Below are 27,351 nucleotides of genomic sequence, written 5' to 3' on the forward strand. Positions count from 1 at the left end.
AGCACACACATGCTCGCACATACATATAGAGATGAACACCTACATTTAATCATGGAAAATATAGCACAGGGTCTTACCTTTCTGTATCAGACATATGGATGGACTGGGAACTTCCGGTAGTACAGTATCCTATATAGTAGTCCTATAAGAATCCTATAGAGTAATCCTTTTATCAAGGCGCGCCAAGCTCTTGTTAAGTTTCTTCCTCACACGACAAAGTTAACACAGCCTGGCCTTCCCACAATCAGAAAGTGAAGGGTTCAAAAGACTGATAAAATTAATCAAACCAATTGGCTCTCGCGTTACAGTAACTGAATACACAATATGTACGGGTAATCCCAAGCACGCTCCCTATTTAGTGATCACCGGTTAGGACTCAACTACTCTACACCGATACTTTAATTCTAACGATATCTGCAGCCATAATTTATTCTTGGGGAGACTAGATACGCTCAAATTGTAGTCTTAACTACGAACAGAAGATTTTTGAAAAAAAAATCGTTGTTTTTCTGACAATGTCGGTTGTGATCTGCATACACACTCGCTGGTGCGCATGCTCGGATATAATACATAGAGGCGTATGTATACGGAAACATGATAGTTATGACAGTCCCCTCTACCATATGGAGTAACTTACACCCAAAAGGGAATTATAAGTGATAAGTGCATCTCCCCAGGACGGGACCAGAACCTATTACTTTTGAATTAGAAACAGAATTAGATAGCTGACTTACCCATTTAGCTACCACAGATATTAGCTGGGCGTCAGATACTACATTTATCAGTTAATATTCCCTTAGGGAGTAAGTTATTCCAGCTTCCTGGAAGCACGTGTCTAGGACAATTCGGTCAACCTATATGGGAATATTCAAATTACAACTAATCTAAAGAGAACACCATAGACATGGTCTACTGGGTCTAATGTCTGTGCGCTGAGCTACTACTCGGTTATGCTGCTCTCTCTCTCTCTCTCTCTCTCTCTCCTCTCTCTCTCTCTCTCTCAGGTTGCCCCCCCCCTTATTTAAACTTTGGTTAACATGAAACGGGTATAGCTAATTACTAACTGATTGGTTTGTTAGACTGGAGTAACAAGATCAGGTTTCCTCTTTCGACTGAAGAGAATGCAACATCATTTGCTTTAAGAAAGCATACGCGCGCACGCACATGTAGTATACATCCTGTAAGAAAATATTTTACCTACTTTTACCGAAAGCTATCGGATGGTGAACTTCCGATGGTCAAGCATAGGCCTAAAACAATATTTGTTTTCAGAAAGCACACACACGTAGTACGCACATATAGATATAAACAGGTATATTTAATCAAGGAAAATGTTGCATTGGCTCTTACCTTTCTGTATCAGACATATGGATGGACTGGGAACTTCCGGTAGTACAGTATCCTTTAGTATAGTAGTCCTATAAGAATCCTATATAGAGTAATCCTTTAGCCAAGGTGCGCCAAGCTCTTGTTAACTTTTTTCCTCACAAGACAAAGTTAACACAGCCTGGCCTTCCTTTTAGACGTCACTATGATAGTGCTGATGACATCGAATTTGAGTAGCTCAAATAAGCTCAACACTTTAAAAATTATATAAAAAAAAAATCACGTGGAAAATATATTGGTTAAAAACATTTCACTTTTTTCAGCCTTTTTCCATTTCACAAATTTGGCACTTGAATTGAATTTGATCCCGCGTTGGTTCCAGCCTTAACTGATTTTCTCCATTTTTAATGCGTATTTTTTTGCGTAAAGCAAAAATAATGTTAACAAGCACGCCAGGGGAACTTGAGGCGCCTGTCGCCAGCGTTGTTTGTCTTGTCACAGCTTCCCACGGCCAAACTGAACAGGTGGTGGGTGGCTACCCACAGGTACTCCGCCGATGCTTAGTCCCAATTTTAATTATTTTATTGCTGATGTTTTACTGATCTTCAGTCTTTTATTTTTAACTTTCAATTGACATATATACGATATGTTCTTATAAAGATTCTAAATTTAGTATTCATTGTTTAATTACTTTCCATATATGATGTTTAAACTATGCTAAAATGAAGTAAGATTATAATCATGAATTGGCAACTTTATCCACATCCTTTCGTTCGAGGCGAACAAACGCAAAACTCTAAACCGTCGCAAGATTATATTATTTCGTGTATATAATGTATCAACCATCTTATAATAGCGAATATTGACAACAATGAATCGACAATTCTCTCCACATAATTTCGTTCGGCTCGAACAAATTTCAATCCACTAAACTATCGCACCATTTTGACAAAGCGACGATTCACAGTATGAAATACAAGCAGCATTTCGACGGAGGGTTGAGTGACGTCATTCGTTTGGAATCTCCTTTAAGGCTCCCGCTAAATGGCTCCACTGTGTGTACCTGAGCTCGTCTTAGAGGGGTGACCTCTTAGTAGCTATGAAGAGGTACTTCTTTACAATAAATCTTTCTATTTTATAGATAATTAACGCAAAATGGGCGCAATCTTATGAAGGTTAGGCCCAGTATACTTCTCTTGATTTCAACCCGTCCCGCCTAAGGAAATAACGAATGATAATAATTAATGACAATTATCCACGCTCTCATCATTTTCCTATTCTACGCCAAGATACAATCCCGCCACGGCTCCATGAAAGAACGATGACGTCATTAAAATCAGCCACCACCGGGTGACTCACCGTGACGTCATATGACGTCACAACTATCCCCTTCTCTCATTGGCACGATGCTCGGCAAACCAGAACGTTTACTTACGTCACGGAATTCCAGTCCGCTGATTGGTCGGATGGTGAGGTGTGTTTGATCTTAACAGAGTTTTATTATTCACGGAATTCAGGTTTTCCCAACAGCTATTTTTAAATAGCAGGTTAACGAGGTATTAATCGGAGCATAGATACGTGAGAGTCGTTGACATCAAAGAGAGGATTAACGGGAATTAAAGCGAGTTAATGAATGGATTTCGAGACAAATGATTCCTCTCCATGACTTTTTTTTCCCTCTCTTTTAGTAGTTGCCGCATTTGCTGGCATTTCCTGAACAGGAACGACAACAACTTACCGATGGATAGGACACTGAACTGACAAAAGCGACAGGTGCATATATTGTCGTTTACGCCATGTTCGTTTCTTTGACGTTATTCGTCAAAACATAATTATGATAAAACTTTGACTCAGACATTTTTATAGTCTCAGGAGCTGTTTTCCTTTGGGACGGTGTAACGACTCGAATCTGAGATTTCCAGGTCCAGATTTTCTCCCATATTACCGTCATCTTGGATATGCTACTTCATTTCCATAAATAAGGACAAACATCAGACTCCTAAATTTCCTTACCTTTGTTGATTTAGGTGAAGCAGGTTTACCTACCTGATCGTAAGGTATAAAAGCCTGGTGTAGACAGGACTTTCTCTTGTCATCTGGTTATAGTCTCATAATAATTCTCTGGAAAATGTACATGAATACTCGCACTTATAAATGTCCAGGTTGCGACAAACAAACAAACAAGGAAGCTACACTCGGGAATCTGCTGAGTATCGGTACACACACAACACACACAGATTTTGTTTTATTCATTTTATTGCGCACATTGACGTCAGATATTTGCGTAGGTACATAGTAATAATAATATAGTTTACATCTACATGGTAATTAGGGTATACCAAAAGAAGGCATATGGAATACAAAATAAATGTGCATGAAGTCTAACTACATATATTACAGATGTTCCAATAACATTACAGGTAGGTTATAAATACTCATTTTTAGTTAATATCACACAGTCAATTTAATGAAATGTAATACTTGATCAGTAGGCTATCTACCAAAGTGAGGATGGCGCATGAGAATTTCATCAAGCACATTATTATCAGAGAGAGAGAGAGAGAGAGAGAGAGAGAGAGAGAGAGAGAGAGAGAGAGAGTATTCTTATGTTCAAAAATCGTCTGACATTATTATCTGAGAGAGAGAGAGAGAGAGAGAGAGAGAGAGAGAGAGAGAGAGTATTTTCTATGATTGTCAAAAACGTTCTGAACAATATATGGTATTAACTCAGCTTAACGAGGTTGTTTCTTACGTAGTCAAATTTGATTCATTTTTTGTTGACAAAAGATGGCGCTGTTTTCCTATGCTTAAAAATATCGTTTTTTTCCGGGTACAAAATTAGGAATGTTGGAACGAGTTACGAGTGTAGGTACCTACCGTGTTTACCGCCAGCCAAAGCGATTGGGTACTCTCACAAATTTTAGTAAGTTATAAATTATCATTTACGTAGCTATTTTTTTCAGTCTCAAGTCATCGTCTTATTAGCCATATGTCATTTTTTAAAAAGGGCTTCATAACTCGAGTACAACATTATGTTATGTAGAATAAAGATACTTTGACAGGTCACAGAACGGGGATATCTTTTATCTATTAATTTTTGTTGATTAAAAGAAATACTTTGACAGGTCACAGCACGGGGATATCTTTTATCTATTAATTTTTGTTGACTAAAAGAAATATAAAGTAAGGCGTATATAATGCAGTACAGGTGAGACAACTGGAGAAATTTGCCGTCATTTGTTGAAAATAGGCCTATCAGAGGTGGAAACGTTCCCATTCACAATCATTGGAGTTGCATAATTATCCTTTTACGTCAGTAGAGCTATTTTTCTTCAGTTTAGCTAGCGTGTCATTGCATAATTATCCTTTTACGTCAGTAGAGCTATTTTTCTTCAGTTTAGCCTAGCCTGTCTGTGCATCCAACTCGGTAAGGAAATCTTTTTAATTTAGCTATTTTAATGTGGGTCATTCCTAGTCAAGAGTTTTGCCAGATTTTCTGCAACAGTAGTCAAAGAACACATCGGTAATTAGAAATATGGCAAATTTTTAGTTTTTCCACCAGATGCATGAAACATATTTTTCATTAGCCTATGTATTATTCTCCAAACCCATAAACTTTACATTTTCATGATCAGTTGACATGTGTCCGATGCATGTATGGGTACCTGTAATTTAAGATTCAAATCACGCATTTCTCCTCCCTTAGACACATCTTTTATCTGTTAATTACGGGGAGCCTACAAAAGAGAAACCAGAGTTTAGTGATGGGTAGAACTGACAAGTGATTGTCATTTTCAGGAATGATAACAAATACATAAATCACAGGATAGCAGTCATGTGTGATTGTGTGTAATCAGTAGCATCTGTAAAACTAATTATTGTAGAAAACAAAATTGCAGCAAGGACAAGTAAAAGGATCTACATCCTAACCTACGCTAGGGGGCCAGGCCCTGCTTGGTTGGGTTGGATGGGTAGGCAAAATGCACCTTTGAACTGCCCACTCCCTGTAGGGGTTTAGTGCCATCAGTGCACCTCTTCTTTGCAAGGGGTGACTTTGGGCCCTAGCTGGAACCCCTTTCATTCTATTTACTCTACCTCCTTTCTTATCCTCTTTCTTCCGTCTGACTTTCCACTGCTCAAACAATTGTTCCATAGTGCATGCCAAGGTTTTCAGACCTTCTTACTGTCAATTTCCCTTTCAGCACATTATGACCTCATAGGTCCTATTGTGGCCTTTGGTCGAAATTCTACGTATATCCTCTATTTGAAATAGTAGCTCCATTGTTTTGATAGTTCTAAGGGACGAGCATTTCCAAGTACTCATCCATTGGGACTCTTGAGAGCTACCTCAGCTTTTTGTGGCACTATTGTGCAATATCCTACCTTCCAAGCAGGTCTCCCTTCTTACAAGAGAACCTTAGTTCTTTTTTCTTAGAGCAACATCACAAGAAAAGAGACTGTAATGGGGCCGTGTCATCCCACTTATACCAGGATGGACTGGAAGTTACAGGAGTCATCCTTCCCTTGCTTGCTTATGTGATTGGGAAGGTGACATTTCCAAGTGGGAGATCAGCCGCCATCATGATATTGGGACAGTTCCTCTTGCATATAATAGTATAAGTTTCCATGCAAATGATATGGGTTTATACCCTCAAAGGAACAGATGGCAAATACTAAAGGTATTTCAATTTATTTTTAGATATACAAACCCTTAGTCTTTTACTGTATTATAATCCCATCTCCATCCAGACCTAAATTACCATGCTGCAGAAGGGAAAAAGTAGTTGCATGAGTTTTTTTTTTTTTTTCAAACCCCATGCTGCAAAATTTATAAACCATCGTAGCAGGTTGCAATGATTGCAGACCAGCCATTGCTCAAGGCACCCATATAAAAGTTCTCAGGCATGTAGGTATATAGAGGAAAAGTACAAATTATCACCTACTAGATTTATCATAAGGAAAAGAAATCTATTATTATGAGTGTAGGAGAGAATGAAGACACCTAAATATGCAAACATTCACAAGGCAGTGATAAAATTATCCCAAAGTAAGGTGGCCCCTCATATAAATTGCATTGTGTTGGCATTAGTATGTATTCCAGGTGTACACTTATGCTAAATTACTGTTTTTAAGTTTTTGTTTCATGAAGAATAAGTAGGTTGTGACCTATACAATAATATACCGACACAGCTTAGCCTGGCTGGAAAAGTTCTGATAACATATGCAGGGGTTCATATACTTCCTAAATTTAGTGTTAATAGCATGCACGCTGTTTTGTTTCAGTTTCCTTTTTTAAGATCAGAAAAGACCCTGTTAGCCTTCCTTCAATCCTGTAAAATGGTCTGCCAGTGCCATGTTGGCAGAGTATTACAAAATAGCATTCTACCTGTACCATAAAAATGTTTCAAAATTCTCTTTATACTGATTTCACACCAAGAATCGCCTGTAATGATTATTAGGCTGTACTTACTCTGTAGACTATAGTATGCCTGTTCCTTAGCCCTGTGCACTACAAGTGAACTCAAGAATATATATAATTTATATAAGTCCTGTGACCAGCCATCTGAAAGTTAATTAATTTTACCTGATGTTGGTTAGCTGTTAAACTTTTGATTTTTAATAACTTGAGTTCTGTATATCCATTGTTCTCTCCCATCAGATTATTATCAGTTTTGCTTTCTCTTAAAGAAACAGTAACCTGCAGACTGGATTCATGCATATTTGCACTACTTTACCTGGAGAACCAATAAGTGTCATTATTTGTTTCTTCATTCTTTGTACCTTTGACTAACCTTAGGATTGAATTCCTATTACTGTGTTATCACAAACATCATTAAGAAAGGTTAACACTTGCACCAAACACTTAAACCAGCTCTGTACTTTAATTAGAAATTATTTTGGTAATAAGGAAACAAAAAATACAGGTGAAACATTCCCTCAGATGCATTGAAAATATACTGAGAAATCTAATCCCATTTTGCCATCATGAGGAAGCCAAGTGAGGACATAAAATGTAAAGAAATGGATTATAAGAAGATGCACTAGGGTAGGTATCACTGTCAGTTGAAAATGGTAGGGTGTTACAATCATGGCCTGGCTGATTGTTCATTTCCATTATCTTTTAGATATGTAGTACAGTATATACAATAGCACTTCAACTTTACGGACACTTTGATAGGAAACAAGGTCCATTACGTAACAAAGACATTATATTACAGCCTGCTCTTAAATATTTTTAAGTTATCTTACAGTCAATGGCAGTTCCACATTATCATAATTCCTTACTTAAACTAACCTGGACTTTACAGTTGTCATTGAATTTAAGAGATTTTTAAAAAAGCATGTATCACATCTGAAATGGTAGCAAAGGAAAAAATAATTAGAATATGGTAGCTGATAAGTACAGTTGCCCACTAAGTTAGGTTGTTACTTATGAATTCTTAGCTTCTTGGGTAAAAGTTTAATATTGCTTCCCAAAAAGGAATGGTGTTGATTTCCAAAATTATTACTCATGAATTTTATGAATACAATTATCCTTTATAACCTTTCTTTGCAATATGCTTCAAATATGTAGTTTATTTTTAATACTATCATGGCCATTCTTGCCCAAAAATTTGCTTTGTGTGCTGTTCCTTATCCTTATATATTTAATGAATCAAAATATTCTTTTTAAGCCAGTCAGTGTGATATACGTATAAAGTATATTATAATTGACCTGAGTGTTTATTTGACAGTATTTTCATTACCTTTCTATAGGGCAGAATGATGGTCATGGTCACAACAATGTCTGTGTTGGGTTCCCTGATGGTTTGGCTTGGATACCACAACTTCCTGGAATCTGACAGCAACCACACAAGTACTACAGACGCTCGAAGTCTGGAAGAGGACTTCTCTTCGGGTCAGAGCAAACAGCATGGTAAACCTCAGAATGTACAGAGTGTTCCGAAATTGCATACAGTTTTATTAGATGAAAGGGCTGCTAAGTTTTTAAAAGAAATGGTATATAACCAACAGCAAACAAACAGCCCTCAGTTGCAGAATATTAAAAGTTTACCTCAGGTTCTGTTAGATGCTAAGGTGAATAATGTCTCAAAAGACAAGATTCAGGACAAACAGCAAGCAAAAATTTCTAGGGTACAGAGTGACCCAAGTTTGCCTAGAGATCTGCTGGATGATAGGGATATTTTGAAAGAAAATGGTCAAAACAAAGAAAATAAGAAAATTTCTCAAGTACAAAATGTTTCAAGTTCAACTCCCGTTCAGCTGGTTGATATGAATAAGATTTCAATACAGATTCAGAACAAAGAGCAAACAACAGTTCCTTTAGTACAGAATGTTACAAATTTGCCTCCAGTCATGGTAGGCAATAAAAGTAAGATTTTGACAGATGAGATTTGGAACAAAGAGCAAACAAAAACTCCTCCAGTACAGAATGTTTCCGGTTCACATCCAGTTCCACTAGACATTGTGAATAATTGGGTTTTGAAAGTCAAGGAAACTGAGAGAGAGACTTCCTTTGAGAATGATAAGGCTTTGAAAGTTGGGGAAATCAAGAAAGATTCTCTTGGGGAGAATAAGGATTTACAAGTTGGGGGAACCAAGAAAGATACACATTCTCATATGGAGAATGACAAGGCTTCAATTGTTGGGGAAACTGGGACAGATTTACATTCTCGTACAGAGAATGACATGGTTCTAAACGTTGGGGATACTGAGAAAGATGTAGATTCTCATTCAGAACAACTAAAAATAGCAGAGGCTAGGTTCCTTTTAGATCTGTTTGATAATTATTCAAGTAATCAAAAGCCAGAAATAAAAACAGGCTTCCATGATATATTTAAGAAAATTCCAATAGAGGATAAGCACTCAGACTCTAAAGAAACCGATGCATTGTTTGAGGATAATCACACTTACAAGGATGATCAACTGAAAGTGCATGAGAAATTAAAGACTTTTAAAGGTGCACGTAATGAACACCAGTTTTCTTTGCTAGATGTATTGAAACTCCCAACATTTGGTGGATACAAGTTACCTCACTTAGATGTAAGGAAGAATCCCCCCAATAATTCTCTTTATGTTCTGTATTCTCTTGCAAGTTTTGTAGAGTATGAAAATGCTGTAGAAAACAATCCTATAGTCTTAGAGTCCACAACAACTGAAAAGGCAGTGACTACAAGTATACCTGTTGTATCTAATGTACCACAGCTGATAAACAAAAGTACTGAAATTAAGGGACCACAAGAAGTAAACAACAGTACTGAAAGTAAGGTACCTCAAAGAACAAACAATAGTACTAAAAGTAAGATACCACATGCAGCAAACAAAAGTACTGAGAGAAAGGTACCACAACTATTAAACGAAAGTACTGAAAGTAAGGTACCACAACCAGTAAATAAAAGTACTGAAAGTAAGGATGATGAAGTAACCAGTGGTGCCAGCGAAAGTAGTGTTGTAGTAGAATCGCTCTCAGATAAATACATGAGCCATCTAGGATGGGAAGCTCGTGCTGCAATTGGAGTTTCGGTAGTTGTAATAATTTTATTATTGGCATCCATAATAATATTTGTAACTTGCTATTGTAAACGGAGGAAGAGGCATATGCAGCATAGAGAGAAAAACGTCTCTAGTAATGAAGGAACTTAAACTTTAGTGTGCTTACGTGTGCAATATAGCCTGTTGGTTGTCTTTCACAATTTTTTCTTATTGTTTTTTAAATGATTGAACATTAGGAAAATTCTTCCATTTTAGATTCATTGTAGATTTTATATTTTATTAACAAATTTATGTTATATATTTTATATATTTTAAGTTGTAACTTAGTATATTTTATGTAAGGTAATAATTTTATGATATATCAAAGAAAATAAATTAATTGTTATTACTTGTAATTTAATTTTAACAGTTTTGTATATATTTGTTGGTTGTACAATTGTCATGTTTTATTTGCAATAGGAAGGAGTTACTGAATTACAGTTAAGAGAATTGTGTACAGTTTTCTTTCATTAATATAAAATATTTGGGCTACTTCTAAGCAAATTCATTGCAATCTCCAATCTTCATAGAATTAACATAATGCAGGTATCATTGTTGTCAGGTTCATGGAAGTAATGAATTTACTTCCATTGAAGCTTTGGAACCTTTTTCAAATTAATTAATTTCATATAATTCCGTATTTTTATCTTTGGATACATTTTAGGCAAGCATGTTACATGATTTTCCAGAGAGTAACACATTGTGCCTTACATGTTACCCTGTAGATGTAACTGTTCCTTGCAGTGGCCCTTAGCTCAGCTGTATTGCTTTTGCTATTTTACATTTCATTGTACTCATTGGTCTCTTCCTGCCCAGCTGTCCAATTATAACTTTTTTTTTCCATTTTTCCACAAGACTAAATCCCCAAGGCAAATTATTTAACACAAACTCAAGAGTATTCCCTACTGTCCTCCAATCAACTCTACTAAGTGAACAATCTGATTAATGGAGACACCATTGTAGTTCTTGCAAATGGAAGTATTTCCCAAAAAGTTGCATTCGTGAAACACAAATTTAAAATTGTGTACTAAATCTACAGAATTTAAAACCACACTATCACCTTTTGATAAAGTTCCTGCAATACACCAGCCCGAGAAGTCTACTTGAGACTCAGAGGTCTGGGGGGAAAAAACTAACCCCTATTAATAATAATAATCCTGCAATACAAGGTAAGTGCAACAGACATGCTGGTGGACAGATAGACAAACTGAAAATCTCCCTTCCAGCTTATCTATAAAGTTCCTGCAATACAAGGTAAGTGCAACAAACATGCTGGTGGACAGATAGACAAACTGAAAATCTCCCTTCCAGCTTATCTATGCATGATGGTCTACCTTTATGCCAAGTACAAAATCCCTTCAGTTCTACAGTTGTGATGACAGATGTATGGACAGACAGACTACCTCTTAATATGTATTTCTGTATAATGGATTACCTTTGTATAAGACCATGTTTAGTTGATAATCATTTAACCTTGTAGAAAGAGTGATGCCAGGTAACCATGAGACATGGATATACACAGATGGACAATTTCCCTGTATGCATAACTTTGCAGGAGTTGCAATAACAAAGTTAACTTGACAGATACAGCTGATGAACCATAAAGCAAGCACTATTGCCCCATTCCTGTCATTTACAATCTTTTGTTATGGCTAAATAATAGTTTGGAATTATAGTAAGCAAGTCATGGTTACTGGGGCTCTTCCTCTATCTTAGCTGTCTTTTATATGACGTCTAAAGCACTAACAGTAGACCTGTATTTTAACTGGTATGTTCTTCATTACTGAATACATAGTCAAACAGGGAAAACTGTAGGAGTTTTGTGCTTTGTGTATCACACTTTAGACTGTGTTAAGGTCCTTTACAATGTTCTTATGGGCTTCACTTGTAATACGGTCTTGTTTTTTACTTTTTATCTTTTCCATTTGACTGTTTAACTCTTAACTTCATCTTTCTCCTTTTTTCCCTAGGTACATATTCATTGAGTGAGCTGTGGGACAGTACAGAAATGATTAGTTGTTGTTCAACTAAACACAGTAATCCTTAGTTGTTGGCCTTTTCTCACACCCTTAGCTATTACCAGCTGCTACAAACAGGTCAAAATATGTCTAATTTTGAGTCTTATGTTCGGACAGCTTAATCATCATCTTTGTACAATACATATGTTGAAAGTTAAGAATGGAGATATGGATAGTACTCGATACTCCGCTATCAAAAGCCAATTAATAAAAAACACAATGTGAAATAAATGTCAACAAAATTTATTTTCCCGGTTTTATTTAAACTTGTGGAACAAGACTGGCACAAAAAATATTTTATGTTCACTAAAACACATATCTTTCAAAGTATATGCCTGATAATGCAAGAAGTAGTATTCACCACAATGCAGGATATTTAACAAGATCCAAGGGAAAATAATTATCGCAAATCAGTCGTCGTACTGAGCATCAAGGGGGTGTGACGACACGAGAAGCCCTCTTTCCCACAGTCCACAGGCTATGACCATCTAAAATTGGACCAAGAAATTAATGTATAAAATTAAAAAGGAAAAAATTGTTTACAAAAATTGGACAAAGCTCTGTTCAAACATGCATGTGACCCAGCAAGACTACTCCATTTTAACAAATTTCTATTTACTTTCATCACTCAACACTAAAATCACCTGGTTTCCAAGCACAAAACCAAACTTATTTTACTTATGACTCAACACACAGACAGTAATAGTGATGATTCTTTTTAAAGCAAAAACAATGTTTGGAAAACAATCTACCACCAGGATAAAAGATCCCCATGTGCCTTATAATTTCATAATTACAACTGAGTAATAGTGAAAATACACAAGAAATCTTTCTATTACATTTGTGAATCATTTACCATCCTGAAACTCAATAGACAATGAAAATATGGACAATAAAATCATTTCAACTTTATTCAGATATGAAAATTTTCTTTTTCAGCACTTGAAAGTTCATTGTACTGTACCAAAATATAAATGTAAGATTTTGTGCTCTATTCTGTATTTTTTTAATGAACATATATGAGATCTATTGTTCACATCATTTGATGATAAATTAAAATAAATGTTGTACCTTTATTGATGATAAACAGTCATGTCATTCCATTTTTAAGGATGACATAAACGGTAACTGTTTCACTATGATTTCTGGTTGCTCGAGAATCAGAATAAGCTGAACAAAAGGGTTGTTACGACGAACGTGACACTAGCAATACTTTCATCATAAAAGTTAAAGCAATAAGTGAACTTACCTTTTCTTCTTCATCCTTTAAAGGCAGACTTTCAATAGCTACGTAGTGCGGATACGTATGAATCAAGGCCTCAACAGCTGGTGCATTCTCAGGGGCAATTTCAAGGAACTGTGGCTCCTCTCTGTGGTACTCGCGGCTATTTTCTAAGCAATGGTAGATGTGGACTTTCTCTTCTTCTGCAACCAGTCTGAAGTAAAATGCTACATTTTTAACATGTCCAACTACTTCAAAGCAACAAATATCTTAACATTTTATACAACAGCATTTTTAGAAAATGATATTGTTATGATACAATAAAGTTTGTTCATACTTACCTGGCAAGATAATATATATAGCTGTATTCTCCGAAGTCCGACAGAATTTCAAAACTCCCGGCACACGCAGTGGGTCGGCCAGGTGGTAGTACCCATTCCCGCCGCCGGGAGGCGGGCGTAAGGAACCATTCCCATTTTCTGTCAGATTTTTCTAGTGCCACTGTCTCCTGAGGGGAGGTGGTGGGCACTTTGATTATATATATCTGCCAGGTAAGTATGAACAAACTTTATTGTATCATAACAATATCATTTTGTTCATGAATCTTACCTGCCAGATATATATATAGCTGAATCCCACCTTTGGAGGAAGGGGGAGACAGATTCGATTTTGGGAAACAATTTCATATATATGATTGATATTTTGGTTCCTTAACTATTAGCATAGCTGACTTCGTGAGTACCGTCACCCAAGTCTGCTTCTGCTTTACTAGAGACTCCAGCTAGGTAGTGACCTGTGTGAAGCTGTTGAGTTCTAGAGGATCTGTCAACGGGGCGTGACCACAATGCAACTAGATCCTATATTATAGACCTCCAATTTCGGTACTGCATTCCTAGAGGTGCCAGCAAGGACGTGACCTGTGTAGCTGGTGCGCTCTAATGAACTGTCACGGGGAGCGTGACCACAATGTGACAGATCATATAGGTGTTGTTTAGACACCGAATGCTGTTAATGCTTCACTGGAGGTGCCAGCAAGGACGTGACCTATGTAGCTGGTGCGCTCCAGATGATTTGTCAATGGGGGCATGACCACACTGTGACAAAAACATTTTACCCTACTATGAGGGCGAAGCAAAAACATTACCACCTGACCTAGCCTATCTGGTTAAACTTCGTAAAACCAAGGCTAATGGAGGAAGGCCGCCTAAGGCGGCCTACCCAAGACCACAAAAAACTAAACACCTACATAAACATAATAAAAATAAAAAATAAAAAGAAATAAAATTAAAAAGTCCAAACTAACATATTATTTTCTAAAAGATAGGAAGAGTGCTACTCTCTGTCCCCAATATATTGTCTGCTGCGACATATGGGCCCAAAGAGTAGCAGTTCTCGTATGTAATCCTCACCTCCCGAAGGTAGTGAGAGGCAAACACTGAATTACTACGCCAAAATGTGGCATTCAAGATGTCATTGAGTGCCATGTTCTTTGGAAGGCTACCGACGTAGAAATAGCCCTCAGTCCATGCGCATGGTCCCTTCAACACTTTCCATATCACTGTCTTGACAGGATGAATGCACTTCCTTGATGGTGCCCCTCAAGAAAAAAGCCAAAGCATTCTTTGACACTGGTAACCTTGGCTTCCTGACCAAACACCACAAGTTATCAGAAGGACCTCTTATAAACCTTGGTTCCTATCTTTTCAGACGGAGGGTTGACTTCCTAGCTATTGCTTAGGAGTCTGCTTCGTCTCAAGAGCCTCAGCGAGGATGTGACCTATGGGTAAGAGTTCTTGTGGGTTTGCCGATGGGGTCTTATCCACTTACTCGGCAAAGCCTAACTGGGCATTTGTCAATGGGTGCTAATCCACTCATATGACCATATACCTATTGCCTATTAGCATAATTAAGGAGCACACACCGATCCCGATCACCTGATCCTAACACGAGGTTAGCGCTTAATTTTAAAAAGAGTTAAACTAAAAACTTAACTCACTAGTTAAGGATCAGTGTCGGCTCCCTATCCCAGCAACGTATCCGCAGACACGAACAACCAAGAGAAAAGGATCTCTTGTAGGTTGAATTGACATCCTTCGTGTAACGGGAGGTCAAAACAGAATTGCATCTCCCGTAAGTGACAGCTCACATGTCCTTTATGACATATTGTTATGGAACCAAGAAGAATTCATAAAAGCTCGCACTTCAATGCATAGGTTCGAATGGACTGGACATGAGGAACTTCAGAACTACATCCAAGTTCCAAGACAGCAACTTGGGTTGTTGAACCTTCATCATTTTGAAAGATCTCAAGAGATCGTGAAGATCTCTGTTGTCCGCCAAGTCCACGGCCTCTGTGCCTAAAGACAACTAAAAGCACACTCTTATAACCCTTGATTGTAGAGACTGCAAGTTTTAGATCCCTTCTCAGAAAAGGAAGTCAGCAATCTGGCTCACAGGTCGTGGTGGAGGAAAATGCCGTTCTTCTTGCACCAACTCTGAAGACTATCCACTTCGATTGTACACTGCGTTGGAAAACGCTCTTCTTGCACTGGCGATAGCTTTCGCCATTGACGTATAGAAGCCTCTCGCTCTGGCCAACTTTTGGATAGTCTGAATGCAGTCAGACTCAGAGCGAAGAGGCTTCTGTGGTACCTCTCGAAGTGGGGCTGTCTGAGTAGATCTGTCCTTACTGGAAGCGTCCTCGGGAAGTCTACTGCAAAGGCCATGACCTCTGTGAACCACTCTCTCGCAGGCCAGAACGGGGCGAACAAAGTCATTCTCGTCACTTCCGACACCGCAAACTTTCTCATGACTTCCCCTAAGATCTTGAACGGGGAAAGGCGTACAGGTCCATCCCCGTCCAGTCCCAGAGAAGTGTGTCTATCGTCACTGCAGCTGGGTCGAGTACTGGGGAGCAGTACAGTGGAAGCCTCTTCGTTCTGGACGTCGCAAAGATATCCACGAGCGGACGTCCCCATAACCCCCACAGCTCTTGGCATACCTCCTGATGCAGAGTCTACTCGGTTGGCAGAAGTTGACCTCGTCTGCTGAGGAGATCTGCCAGACATTCTCTACTCATGCTACAAACTTCGTAAGGATCATGACGTCCAGTGCCCTTGCCCACAGCAAGATCTCCTTTGCCAGAGCAAAAAGGGACTGAGACTGTGTTCCTCCCTACTTCTTCAAGTACGCCAGAGCTGTGGTGTGTCTGAGTTGACTTGGACTATTCGACGAGAGACTTTTTCTTGGAAAACTGGAGAGCTAAAAAGACGGCTGCCATTTCCTTTAGGTTTATGTGCCAGGACACCTGTTCCCCTCTCCAGGCGCCTGCCACTTCTTTCCCCCTAATGATGCTCCCCATCCCGTGGTGGACGCATCGGAGAACAACACTAGGTCGGGGCTCTGAAGCTTGAGAGACACGCCCTCCGACAGCTACACTGGATCTAGCCAACATTTCAAATGATATTTTACCTCTCCTGAAATTTCCAAGATCATGTGTAGATTCTTGTTTTCTTTCCAATTGTACTTGAGAAAAAATTGTAACGGTCTGAGGTGCAGTCTCCCCAAGGAAACAAACTTCTCCAGCGAGGAAATGGTCCCCAGTTAGACTCATCCATTCCCTCACCGAGCACGAATCTTTCCTTAGGAAGGCTAACACTTTGTCTAAGCCTTGCTGCTGACGTCCCTGGGACGGAAAAGCTCGAAAAGCCACTGAATCCATCTGAATCCCCAGATACACGATGATGTTTGGGTGGGGATCAGATGTGACTTTTCGAAATTCAGCAGTAGTTCCAGGGACTTCACCAACGATTAAGTTGTTTGAAAATCCTTCAGACACCGCGTTTGAGTGGAGGCATGAATGAGCGAGTCGTCCTTCGAAGATAACAATTGCAAAGGAGGAGACTGAGGGGCTGCAGGCTGAAACTATTCTTCAAAAGAGGCTCGAAGCCATCGAACCAAGACCTCTTCTTCTTCTCAACTGACACACGTTCGGAAGATGGTAACCGTGCTCTCTAGACAACCTCTGGAGAGCTGCATGAAAGCTATGAGAGAGCAAGGCAACTGGCTAAAGAGCGGAACGAGGAGAAGGAGAAGGGACTGCCTGGACTCTTGATTGGCAGCCTATCATCCTTCCTCTCGCGATGTGGCTTTGCCTTTCCCACTGCAATCAACAAAACAAGTTGTTGTTGCAAAGACACAATCATCGTTTTCGATGGAGAACATTCCTTCTCAGGCAAAAGGCTGATCCTTTGAGAAGACGATGGGCGAGGGGAAGCCCTCCTCCTTCTCACATGGACCGCCAAGGATATATCTTGGGAGCGACCGAAGCGCTCAAAAGCATACTCATCGGAAGACGTCCTCTCCGGTGAAGATCGCAACACAGTAGAAAAGAAGAGAGGACGTGAAGCGTCCCCCTCCCTGAGACCATACATCATACATCTTAGCTCTCTTTTACTGCGGAAAGTCTTCCAATTGCCCAGGAGACGACTGCAAAGCAGAAGGAGCTAACTGACGAGAAGCGTCCCCCTCCGAGGAACCAAAGACGACGGCCGCCTGTGCGACCTATAGCGTCTTCGTTCTCCTCAGAGGGAGCGAGACCCTCCGAGAGTTCCAACTCCTGCGCGGGGAGGACGTCTCTGAAGACTAAAGTAATCTTTCAAGATTCAAATTCTATGAGATTATGAGCCATGACATCACCTATAGACGAATCTTAACTATGAGAGATGTTCAGAATCATTTCTAGATCATCTATGCTATTCCAGTTTTTCTGCAGGAAAAACTGGAGGTGTGTGAATTTCAGTCTATTCAGGGAAAACAAACTTCTCCAGCGAGGAAATGGTCCCCTGCAATTCATTCATTCCCTCACCGAGCATGTTTCCTTCCCTAATAAGGCTGCGTTTCACTTAACACAGGAGTAATTTGAAGACACTGTAGAAGATTGTTCATTACTATTCTCTGATTCTCGGCGAATGTCTGAAGAAGCATTACGTTGTGCGCCCATCCAAGCGTCCTGCCGAGCGTCGCGCTCGGCGCTGTCGTATTTGGCAGCGGAAGGAGTCCCCTTCATAATCGAGCAAGGGACGTCTCGGCGAGCTAATTGACTGCATCTCTTGCACATCATTCTTGTTTCGAGGGAAATCATGTGTGCTATGCCGCTGTAGACTCGGACAGAATTCTGTTACCATGCGGTAAACAGAACCGAAAAAGGTCTAATACATATATATATATACATACACACACATATACATTTACACATATATATCTATACATATATATATATATATATATATATATATATATATATATATATATATATCTATATCTATATATCTATATATATATATATATATCTATATATCTATATACTATATATATCTATATATCTAATATATATATATATCTATATATATATATATATATATCATATATATATATATCTATATATACTATATATATATATATATCTATATATCTCTATAGTATATCTTAATAATTAATCCTATCATATATATATCTATACCTATATATATTATTACTAATACATATATCTAATTATATAAGAATCATTAATGAATATCGATATAGCCTATATATATTATATATATATCTAGGATATTATATTAATATTATATATATAATATATATATATATATATATAACCACATACATATACATATACACATACTACATACACATATATATATAATTTATTTATTTATTTATTTTATATGAAAAAAAATTCTCGCAAAGTGAAGATGTTCAGCCATGTATGCTAGAATTCCCCTCAACCCGAGGCTAAGGCCGTGATTGTAGGGTAGAAATACGGTTAGTCCGTCAATCCCGCAGGAGAGAGAGAGACGTAACCTACTGCGCATGGCAGACAATCAGATGGAACTGAGCACTGGCATTACGCATTAGTGACAGCAGACTCAGAGAATGTTCGTCGTTCTCGCACTGCTCTGCCTGAGTTGCCACCTACACCATTCTACGAATGAATAGGTTTACTATCATTATAGAGCAGAAACCAAAATCCATCAAACTGGTATATTTAAGCGAAACTGAATTTGCTAAATATAAAGGCTAACTTGGTATTGTCATAACAATACCTTAAATGTTTAAAAATAGGGAAACCGGAAACCCCTGAATAGTTGCAGGGAGAACCGATTAAATGTAATAAGAATAATCGTACTCTCGATTGTCCTCCGTAGGAGTAACTATGGTATGAGTATATAACTTGAACCATACAACCGTTTGATAGTAATATGACGTAAGGGCAAAAATAATATTACTATTGATACAACATCGCTTGTTCACCTTTACCCGGCAGAATATATATATCCAATATATCTGACTGGTCAAGGTTTTATCGAACAAACGTAGAGTATTTTAGAACACTTGGACAGCTACCTCCCTACTACATTCTGCCTCACCGAGGTAGGGAGAGCCATCACGCGGTAGTGTTTTGTCAATGAGAAATTATACACTTACGCGATAGAATGAACACTCATGGCATTATCACTATACTTCACTACACTACTACTATAACTTTCCAATGCAAACATGATTCCAGCTACGCAAAGATTTAAGAATCACAGATAGGGTATTACCCTCCAAAGACACTATTGTAGGGCCCGAAGGCATCCACAGGTCTTTGGAGGGATAAATTCTACTGATATGGATTGTTCAGAGTACTGTACTAGCTTTTGGCCTAAAATTTAATAATACCTTATGCAATTTCCTCTGATGAGACGAACAAGTGTATCTGGTTGCAACTCGACACGATTAACAACTTTTTTCTTCTTAGGACTCCATTTCTCACCTCCTCCATAAGCACTACATTGCTTGTCCTCTGAAAAAGAAGCAATATTTACAATTCAACTTGAACCTTGATCAATGAGACTACATAAATAAGTACTAAAAGAGTACAATATACAAGCCCCACTAATTTTGTTGGGAGCCTTGTAATAATATTTTTATTTTTACAAATATATAAATGTACTCTTAAATCTTACAAAAAAAATAAAGGTTTTCTCACAGACCTTCAGTTAAATATGGTGGTAGGCAATCATGGATGAAGGAAGATCCTCGCTGGTCAACACAGCCATCAAACGGTGCATTTTCCATCATTCGCATTACTAAGTCACAGACCTGAAAATGATTCCCCCACTTTACAAGTATGAAATATATAGTATGTAAAACGAATCTTTCCTATAACCTTCAATTTACTATTCCAGTGCTAATTACTCACAGAGAGATTCTGGATCCAAAATCAAAATGGTTAGAAGTTCAATATTCAACAATTTTCCTTTTTCCTCCAAAAGAAGATTGCCACTGAATTAAGAACCTGTATTTACTGTGTTATCTGGAATTTTTGCACAAGCATACATTCTTTCCAACTATTCTATATGTTAATTTCTTTGGGTCCCCATCATCACTTACTACGTACTACTGAAAATTGTGTGTATCTTTTGTGGTTATGTGTTGCTTATGCTATGAAGACTAAAACCTTTATGTTTAATTAGTGTTAAGTGCTAGCTTTAACAAATTTTGGCAGCATTAAGTGTCACAGAAATAAAATCACTTGAACAATATGATGTCACTTAGTTTTTAATGAAGCCAATGCTATTGTTTGGCAATTTCCTTGACTACTTATACTGGAAAGAGCCTATACCCTAGTCAACCTAAAAATCTTTTACAGACATGCAAACTCTGCAAGATTTCATTAATTGGTTATAAATGTTAACATCTGCTAGATTTTATTAGTTGGTTATAAATGTTAACAATCTCTTCATCAGTTGGGGTGTCTGATATAAAAATGCAGATACCAGCAATATATTTTTATACTAGAGTCTACATAACATGACTGACATTAACCTCTCTTTATCATAGGCCACATTCCAAAATATATAAGTAAAACAAAGCATTCTGACTTTGACAGAGGAAGAAAATATTTATATAAGTATGGAAAACATGTACACAGTGCAGTTCAAAGAAAATGCCAATCAGTACTGAGGAGTGATGAGAGAAACTGGCAGGAAAATAGTTATTGGGAAGAATGAAATAAATTTTCCCTTTAGCTTACTGTTTATATCATGATTATAATACTTTACAGTACATACACAAATATGTAAAATACGAGTTGCTTCACTATAACAGTGAAAAACTTTGTAATGAGTTATCAACTTGTAAATTTGCAAGACAACTAAAAATTATATTTTTATATGATTAAAGTTTTACATATACTTACAAAAGTAATTACTTAGCCGAGTATGGCAGTGACCTTTGCTTAGAAGAATCGTGGGATGGATAACCACCTTCTCCACAATCACTTCGCTTACATTGGCACTGGCAATCTCACTAAACTTGTCCATAAGGACACGCATAGATGCCACAATTTGGGCCACTGCATTAGCAAGTAAGTAAAATCTTTGGTCAAATTTTGGCTCAAGGCTGGCGAAGCAGTCTGGTTCAGAAGTGCGCCCCAGGAGAAAGAGAAGGTGGTAAAGGAGGAGGATTGGAAATAGAAGTCAAAATAGCAGGAGCAACCAAAATATGTAAATCAGCATTAATAGATTTAGGCGTAACATCCTGAATAGCTACAGCTTTGAGTTCGGCTCTTAATAGCCTCTTTTCCTATGTTTCTCGAGCTTAGGAAGGTGAGAAGTCAAATTCTTCCATCTTTTTTTATCCCATTCTCTACACTCCTCCCAGGTCAAGTCAATGGTACATGTCTGACCTTTACATGTCGTACACAGTACAAGATTCTTAACATGCTTTAGTGAGTGGTATTACAGTCATTGCTGCAATACCGAAAACTCGAAGAACTAGAATCTGACATTAGTCACTAGCAAAAGTCAAACTAAGGTAGAAATCTAAACAAATGCCCAAAAAAATGGTTTAACTCTGTAAACCTAACTGAGTATCCATAGCTAAAAGCTAACTAAACAAGGAATACTTCACCACAGAAGATCCAACAAATTTCAAACAAAGCTGCTGTTGTTAACAACTTACCAGCAGAAAACAAATGGAGATCTTGGCTGAGTTGTTCCTCTTCTGACCCAAAAAGTGCGCGGGGTATGTCACCTACATTAACATAGGCTACTGCTACCACGAATACCAAAATTTAAGCTGCCGTCGAGTAGAAACTCTTAGCTAAGTAATTACTGGGTAAGTTTTATACATAAATTCAAGAGTTAAATGTTGAAGCATACTTGAAGTAAAAAAAGATTAAAAACAAAAGGAAAAACTCTTAACCAGTATTCCTGCAAAGAGCGTACTTGATCGTGTAGATTTTACAAACCTTTTTCTTGAAAGCTTCTCTTTCTTCAGAATCACGTTCCATGTGGACAATTCCCATGTAATCAAGGTACTGCCTTGGAAGTCCTCGTCTGAATTCAACATCTTCGGACATTGATAAAGACAGAGCCTGTGGCAGCAACTGTAATAAGATAAATGTATATTACATGACAAAGTGTTCTCCAGCACACAGGATAACCTATCACATTTTTAAAAATAACATTAACATGAAGTTCCTATTTCCTGACAGCGGCATGACAAAACTAAAATTATAAAGTGGTTCTTCAGCCAACCTGCTCTTTGGCTGTCCTCTTTTTGGCTTTTTCCTGTTCCAATTTCTTCTTCTTACTCCAGACTGAATCTATCAGACTAGCCCTATGAGATATTACTAATGCTGACGACACTGGTTTAAATATTTTACCAAAATATTTATACAATACTGATAATAATACTGGGATCCAAACTTATCAGTGATGACTAATGAGTTACCAGAACAAATACAGAATGAATTTTCACCGATATAAAAATTCAAAGCAATAGTGAGGGGCATTTTATCTGACAATTCCAACAATTATGGACCCTATTGAACAATGGACATTTAAAAATTAATTTTTTCAGTTAAAATTCACTGCTAACCACTGTAACTTATATTCATGCTGCCTGTGACTTCATACATATGTTGGCCATTTCAATACTGATATACAAGGCCTTGCTGTCCATACTGGCTCTGTTAAATAATGAACAATTAAGAAATATAATACTGGTAGGTGTGAAAATTCATATTAATTGGTGTTTGACATAAAAATGAGGGTGATAGTAGTGCAAATAACACTACAAATGTGATGCCAGAAGTGATAGTGTGGAGGGTGGTAGGACTAATTAAGAAAGAGGTGGTTGGATACAGATATTATGGAAAGATCTGAAATTATTTATACTAAACTTCCTCCACTTGTTTAGCACTTTACAATCATAATTTGGCTTAATAACTAGATCACATTTCTACAGCTCACCATAAAGATTTTTCTAGAATGAAATGTATACAAGAGCAAGGTTAAGTTGAAGAGCTGGAATACAGGAGCAAGGTTAAGTTGAAGAGCTGGAATACAGGAGCAAGGTTAAGTTGAAGCACTGGAAATAGATGAAAATTGAGGGAAGATATAAACAGCAAATTCATTATAAACAACAAGCTATACATGTGGGAAAAAGTTGGTGTGCAGTGATCGAATGGAATATAAGATTTAGGCCAAAGGGCAAGCACTGGGACCTATGAGGTCACTCAGTGCTGAGAGGGAAATTGAGAGTACTACAAAGGTTTTAAAGGTGTAATAAGAGAAATACCCAGCAGTTTTACTATGAAACCATTGTTAAGAGAGAGTGGAAAGAGAGAAGAAAAGGAATATGAAAGGGGCTGCAACTGGAGGCCAAAAGGACTGCAAAGAAACTTACATTATCCCTACAGTTCACTCCTACGGTGTGGTATGCAGTGATGATACTGAGTACATGAAAGTTGAATTAATGCCACAATTGGGAAATAATATATTTGAGTGTAGGAGTGAGTTATGCAGTGATGATACTGAGTGGTACATGAAAGTTGAATTAATGCCACAATCGGGAAATACGTAATGTATTTGAGTAAGCACAAATGCTGGTGGGATAGTATTGAAATGAGATAAAATACAGGACATCCTTTTGATCAAAGACTAAAGCATAACTTATATTTGGGCAGCAGTCATGACATTACATGGAAAGTACTTTCTTATGTAAACCTCTGGTGACCTGTCATTCAAATACCAATGTATGAAAGATGTTATTGTTATGATACAATAAAGTTTGTTCATACTTACCTGGCAGATATATATATAGCTGTATTCTCCAACGTCCGACAGAATTTCAAAACTTCCGGCACACGCAGTGAGGGCGGCCAGGTGGTTAGTACCCATTCCCGCCGCTGTGAGGCGGATATCAGGAATCAAAATTTCCCATTCCATTTCTATTCTTAATTTTTTCATACCACTCTCCCCCCTGAGGGATGGGGGGGTGGGTGGGTACTTTAATTATATATATCTGCCAGGTAAGTATGAACAAACTTTATTGCATCATAACAATAACATTTTGTTCATGAAACTTACCTGTCAGATATATATAGCTGAATCCACCATTGGAGGTGGGAAGGGACAGATAGAAGGATTAGGAAACACCTCAAGTGCAGATGATTGACATCTTGATTCCTTACCTGTTAGCATAGCTGACTTCTTGATTACTGTCACCGAAGTCTGCTTTTGCTTTACTAGAGTTGCCAACAAGGTAGTGACCTGTGTAGTTGGTGCGCTCTAGATGATCTGTCAACGGGGGCGTGACCACAATGTGACTAGACCATATTGACCATACTGTGAGGGCAACGAAGCTAAAAACCACCACCTGACCTAACCTATCGAAGTTAGTCCCATAACTTCTAGGCTAAAGAAAGGGAAAGCGCCTCAAGCAACTAACCCTTCAACCATAAACCAACACCAAAATTAAAAAGCACACCTACCCCTTTTCTATAGGATAGTATTTGTGCTGCTCCCTGCCCCCAACACCATTTCTGCGGATATGTATGGTCCAAGCGACTCGCAGTTCTCATATGCCGTCTTCACATCCCGCAGGTAATGTGAAGCAAACACAGAGTTGCTTCGCCAAAAAGTAGCGCAATAATGATATCATTAAGTGCCATATTCTTTCGAAAGAAATGCCATTGAAGTTGCAACAGCTCTCACTTCATGGGCTTTTATTTTCAAAAGCTTCATATCACCATCCGAGCAGGACGCATGGGCCTCCCTGATGGTGCTTCGTAAAAAGAATGCCAGTGCATTCTTCGACATAGGAAAGTCGGGTCTCTTAACAGAACACCATAAATTTTCAGAAGGACCCCGACAATCTTTGGTCTTTTGCATATAAAATTTGAGAGCCCTGACAGGGCACAGGACTCTCTCTGGCTCTTGTCCGATGAACTCTGCTAACCCCTTGATTTTCAAATTTCGGAAAGGTTTTTTTGGCCAGGGGTTAGATGGGTTCTCATTCTTCGCTAAGAAATTAGGATCCAAGGAGCACACTGCACTGTGTCCTCTGAAACCCACATATTTACTAATTGCTTGAATTTCACTAACCCTTTTTGCCGTGGCAAGAGCAGTTAGGAAAATGACAATTTGTCCAAAATTGCATTTTTCCTAACTATACAAACCTGAGGTCCTTTTACAATAGGAAGGTACTAGCGGCAGCTGGATAGGTCGTAAGCTTTCGAACAAGGGGTTCGGTAGTTAACTGCTTGTCCGACAGGCGCGCGCGCGCGACTGGGAGGTAAACAAATCACTTTTGCTTTTGGCCCAAGCAAAACTGCAGAGTGAGGGGTGGCATGAGGTGGACTATGTGTAAAAGGACCATCAGCGGTTTGTATAGTTAGGAAAAATGCAATTTTGGACAAATTGTCATTTGTTCCGACACGGCATACAAACCTTCGGTCCTTTTACTCTAATAGGAAAAGAAAAAAAAATAAAGATAAAACCTGAAAGAATAAAAAAAAAACACAATAGGAAGACTCACTTCTTGGTGGGAGGAATCTGAGTCTTTTGTGAACAGACTGGTGTTCGCCCAACCTTGGAATGCCTCCCTGGTCGTAAGAGCGAGGGAGGGATCCAACCGCCTCTGTCCGATTGATCGGGGTGTGCACGCAGGATCAATGGTCAGACCTCTGGACCAAGTACTAAGAGAGAGGCAAGCGTATCTCTTCGTACCAGCAAACAGAATAAGTTCCTATTTGCAAGAGGCAACATAAAGTTATGGTTTGTCTCTTGTTGGCATCCACTTCCCCCCCCTTGTAGGAGGAAGTGGTGGATATTCGCTCCATCCCTAGTGAAAGGGATAGGAATGGGGCTCTGTCGAGTAGCTCACCGGCATCTCGTCCTTATCCAGCAAGGTGATGACCGTATCCCTCTACCCACAGGTAGAGGGGGAGAAAAAGATAGGAAGAGAAGCCAGTCACTCTCTCATTCACTTATCTATTCTTACAGTCACACCAGACTCGATGCTGTTCAGCCTGCTAGGGTCTGGTTAGCTACACAACGTGTTGAGCAGCACCACGGGTCCCAAGGAAACGATCCAAGGACCTGTGGGCAATATCCAAAAGGTAGAAGGTGCCAGTGGTCTGGTTGTACCAGACCCATGCCTTCAGTACCTGCGCCACGGAGAAGTTCTTGTGTAAACTCGAGGGAGTGTACTTCTAGGTCATCTTGGTGCTGACGAAGAGTCTTCAACACTCAGCCTGGGATGTCGAGTTTCTTCAGAAAGCGCGGTCGCGCTTTCACAGGACAAAGCAGCATCTCCTTCGCATCGAAGCGGTGAAGTCCATTAGGGAGGGATTGTGAAGGACTCTAACCGATCGTCAGGAACCGAAGGGTTCAGAGTCTTCGCTACGAATTCGGTACGAAATCGAGCGTCACGAATCCCCATCCCCTGGTGATGCTTGACTTCGCAGGAAAAGTCATGCAATTACCTCAGAGGAAAAGAAGGGAATGGTCGTATGACCTATCCCTCTTCTCGACTTCGGTGATGTCCTGTACCCATACTGGTCTATCCGTCTGCAGCGAAGTTCTTCTTCTCGGTAGTGGGATAGGACACCGACACTCAATGGTGGGTGTCGATGGTATGGGTACTGTGACAAAGCGGTTAGGACGAAGAAAAGACTGTTATGGAACAACCGAACTAAGTCCACAGCGAAGTTCGTAACAGACTTGGGCGCTCTGACAGCTGCCGACTGACTGCGTTCGGTAGGAGGCAAGTTGTCCAAGCACCCGAGCAAGTCACGTGACCTTCGCCTTAAAAGGGTTATGCCAAGAGACTAAACAAATAATTTGTTCGTCACCGATGCCAGAAGGCAAGGTGATGACTCTCTTAAGGCATGTGCCCAACAGGCGAAAGTCA

The 27,351-nt window shown here is 38.8% G+C and overlaps 3 protein-coding genes across 11 annotated transcripts in view; 1 reads left to right on the forward strand and 2 right to left on the reverse strand.

Annotated features, from left to right (window-relative positions):
• Positions 1–1,844, reverse strand: part of LOC135202514 (mitogen-activated protein kinase kinase kinase 13-like) — a 150,948-nt gene extending 149,104 nt beyond the window's left edge. For 3 of the 7 annotated variants that reach the window (XM_064231954.1, XM_064231952.1, XM_064231953.1), the window contains exon 1: positions 1,351–1,844. In XM_064231954.1, the coding sequence (XP_064088024.1) occupies positions 1,351–1,367 (17 nt within the window). In that variant the 5' untranslated portion in view covers positions 1,368–1,844. Of the gene's footprint in view, positions 1–77; positions 207–1,350 lie in introns of those variants that run through there. The other 4 variants (XM_064231957.1, XM_064231950.1, XM_064231951.1 and 1 more) reach the window with 3 other exon arrangements.
• Positions 1,845–4,097: 2,253 nt separating this feature from the next.
• LOC135202517 (uncharacterized) lies at positions 4,098–10,317 on the forward strand. Of its 2 annotated transcripts, none has more exons than XM_064231968.1 (2): positions 4,098–4,249; positions 8,083–10,317. In XM_064231968.1, exon 2 carries the CDS (start codon positions 8,089–8,091, stop codon positions 9,967–9,969), a length of 1,881 nt encoding a protein of 626 aa, XP_064088038.1. In that variant the 5' UTR covers positions 4,098–4,249; positions 8,083–8,088; the 3' UTR covers positions 9,970–10,317. The 2 variants fall into 2 exon arrangements, with proteins under 2 accessions (XP_064088038.1, XP_064088039.1); XM_064231969.1 differs by lacking the exon at positions 4,098–4,249 and adding an exon at positions 4,686–4,753.
• A 1,801-nt stretch (positions 10,318–12,118) lies between these two features.
• LOC135202518 (ribosomal oxygenase 1-like) overlaps positions 12,119–27,351 on the reverse strand; it is a 119,493-nt gene continuing 104,260 nt past the window's right edge. For both annotated transcript variants that reach the window (XM_064231970.1, XM_064231971.1), the window contains 5 exons: positions 22,400–22,537; positions 20,139–20,247; positions 19,825–19,948; positions 13,126–13,312; positions 12,119–12,364 (listed from right to left, as the gene is read on the reverse strand). In XM_064231970.1, the coding sequence (XP_064088040.1) occupies positions 12,287–12,364; positions 13,126–13,312; positions 19,825–19,948; positions 20,139–20,247; positions 22,400–22,537 (636 nt within the window). In that variant the 3' untranslated portion in view covers positions 12,119–12,286. The remainder of the gene's footprint in view (positions 12,365–13,125; positions 13,313–19,824; positions 19,949–20,138; positions 20,248–22,399; positions 22,538–27,351) is intronic.

The sequence above is a fragment of the Macrobrachium nipponense genome, chromosome 30 (genome assembly GCF_015104395.2).
Source record: "Macrobrachium nipponense isolate FS-2020 chromosome 30, ASM1510439v2, whole genome shotgun sequence".
Lineage (NCBI taxonomy): Eukaryota > Metazoa > Arthropoda > Malacostraca > Decapoda > Palaemonidae > Macrobrachium > Macrobrachium nipponense.

Bases quoted from the DNA above. Each gene is read 5' to 3' on its own strand.
- LOC135202517 (XM_064231968.1), top strand. From the start codon at position 8,089: ATGATGGTCATGGTCACAACAATGTCTGTGTTGGGTTCCCTGATGGTT.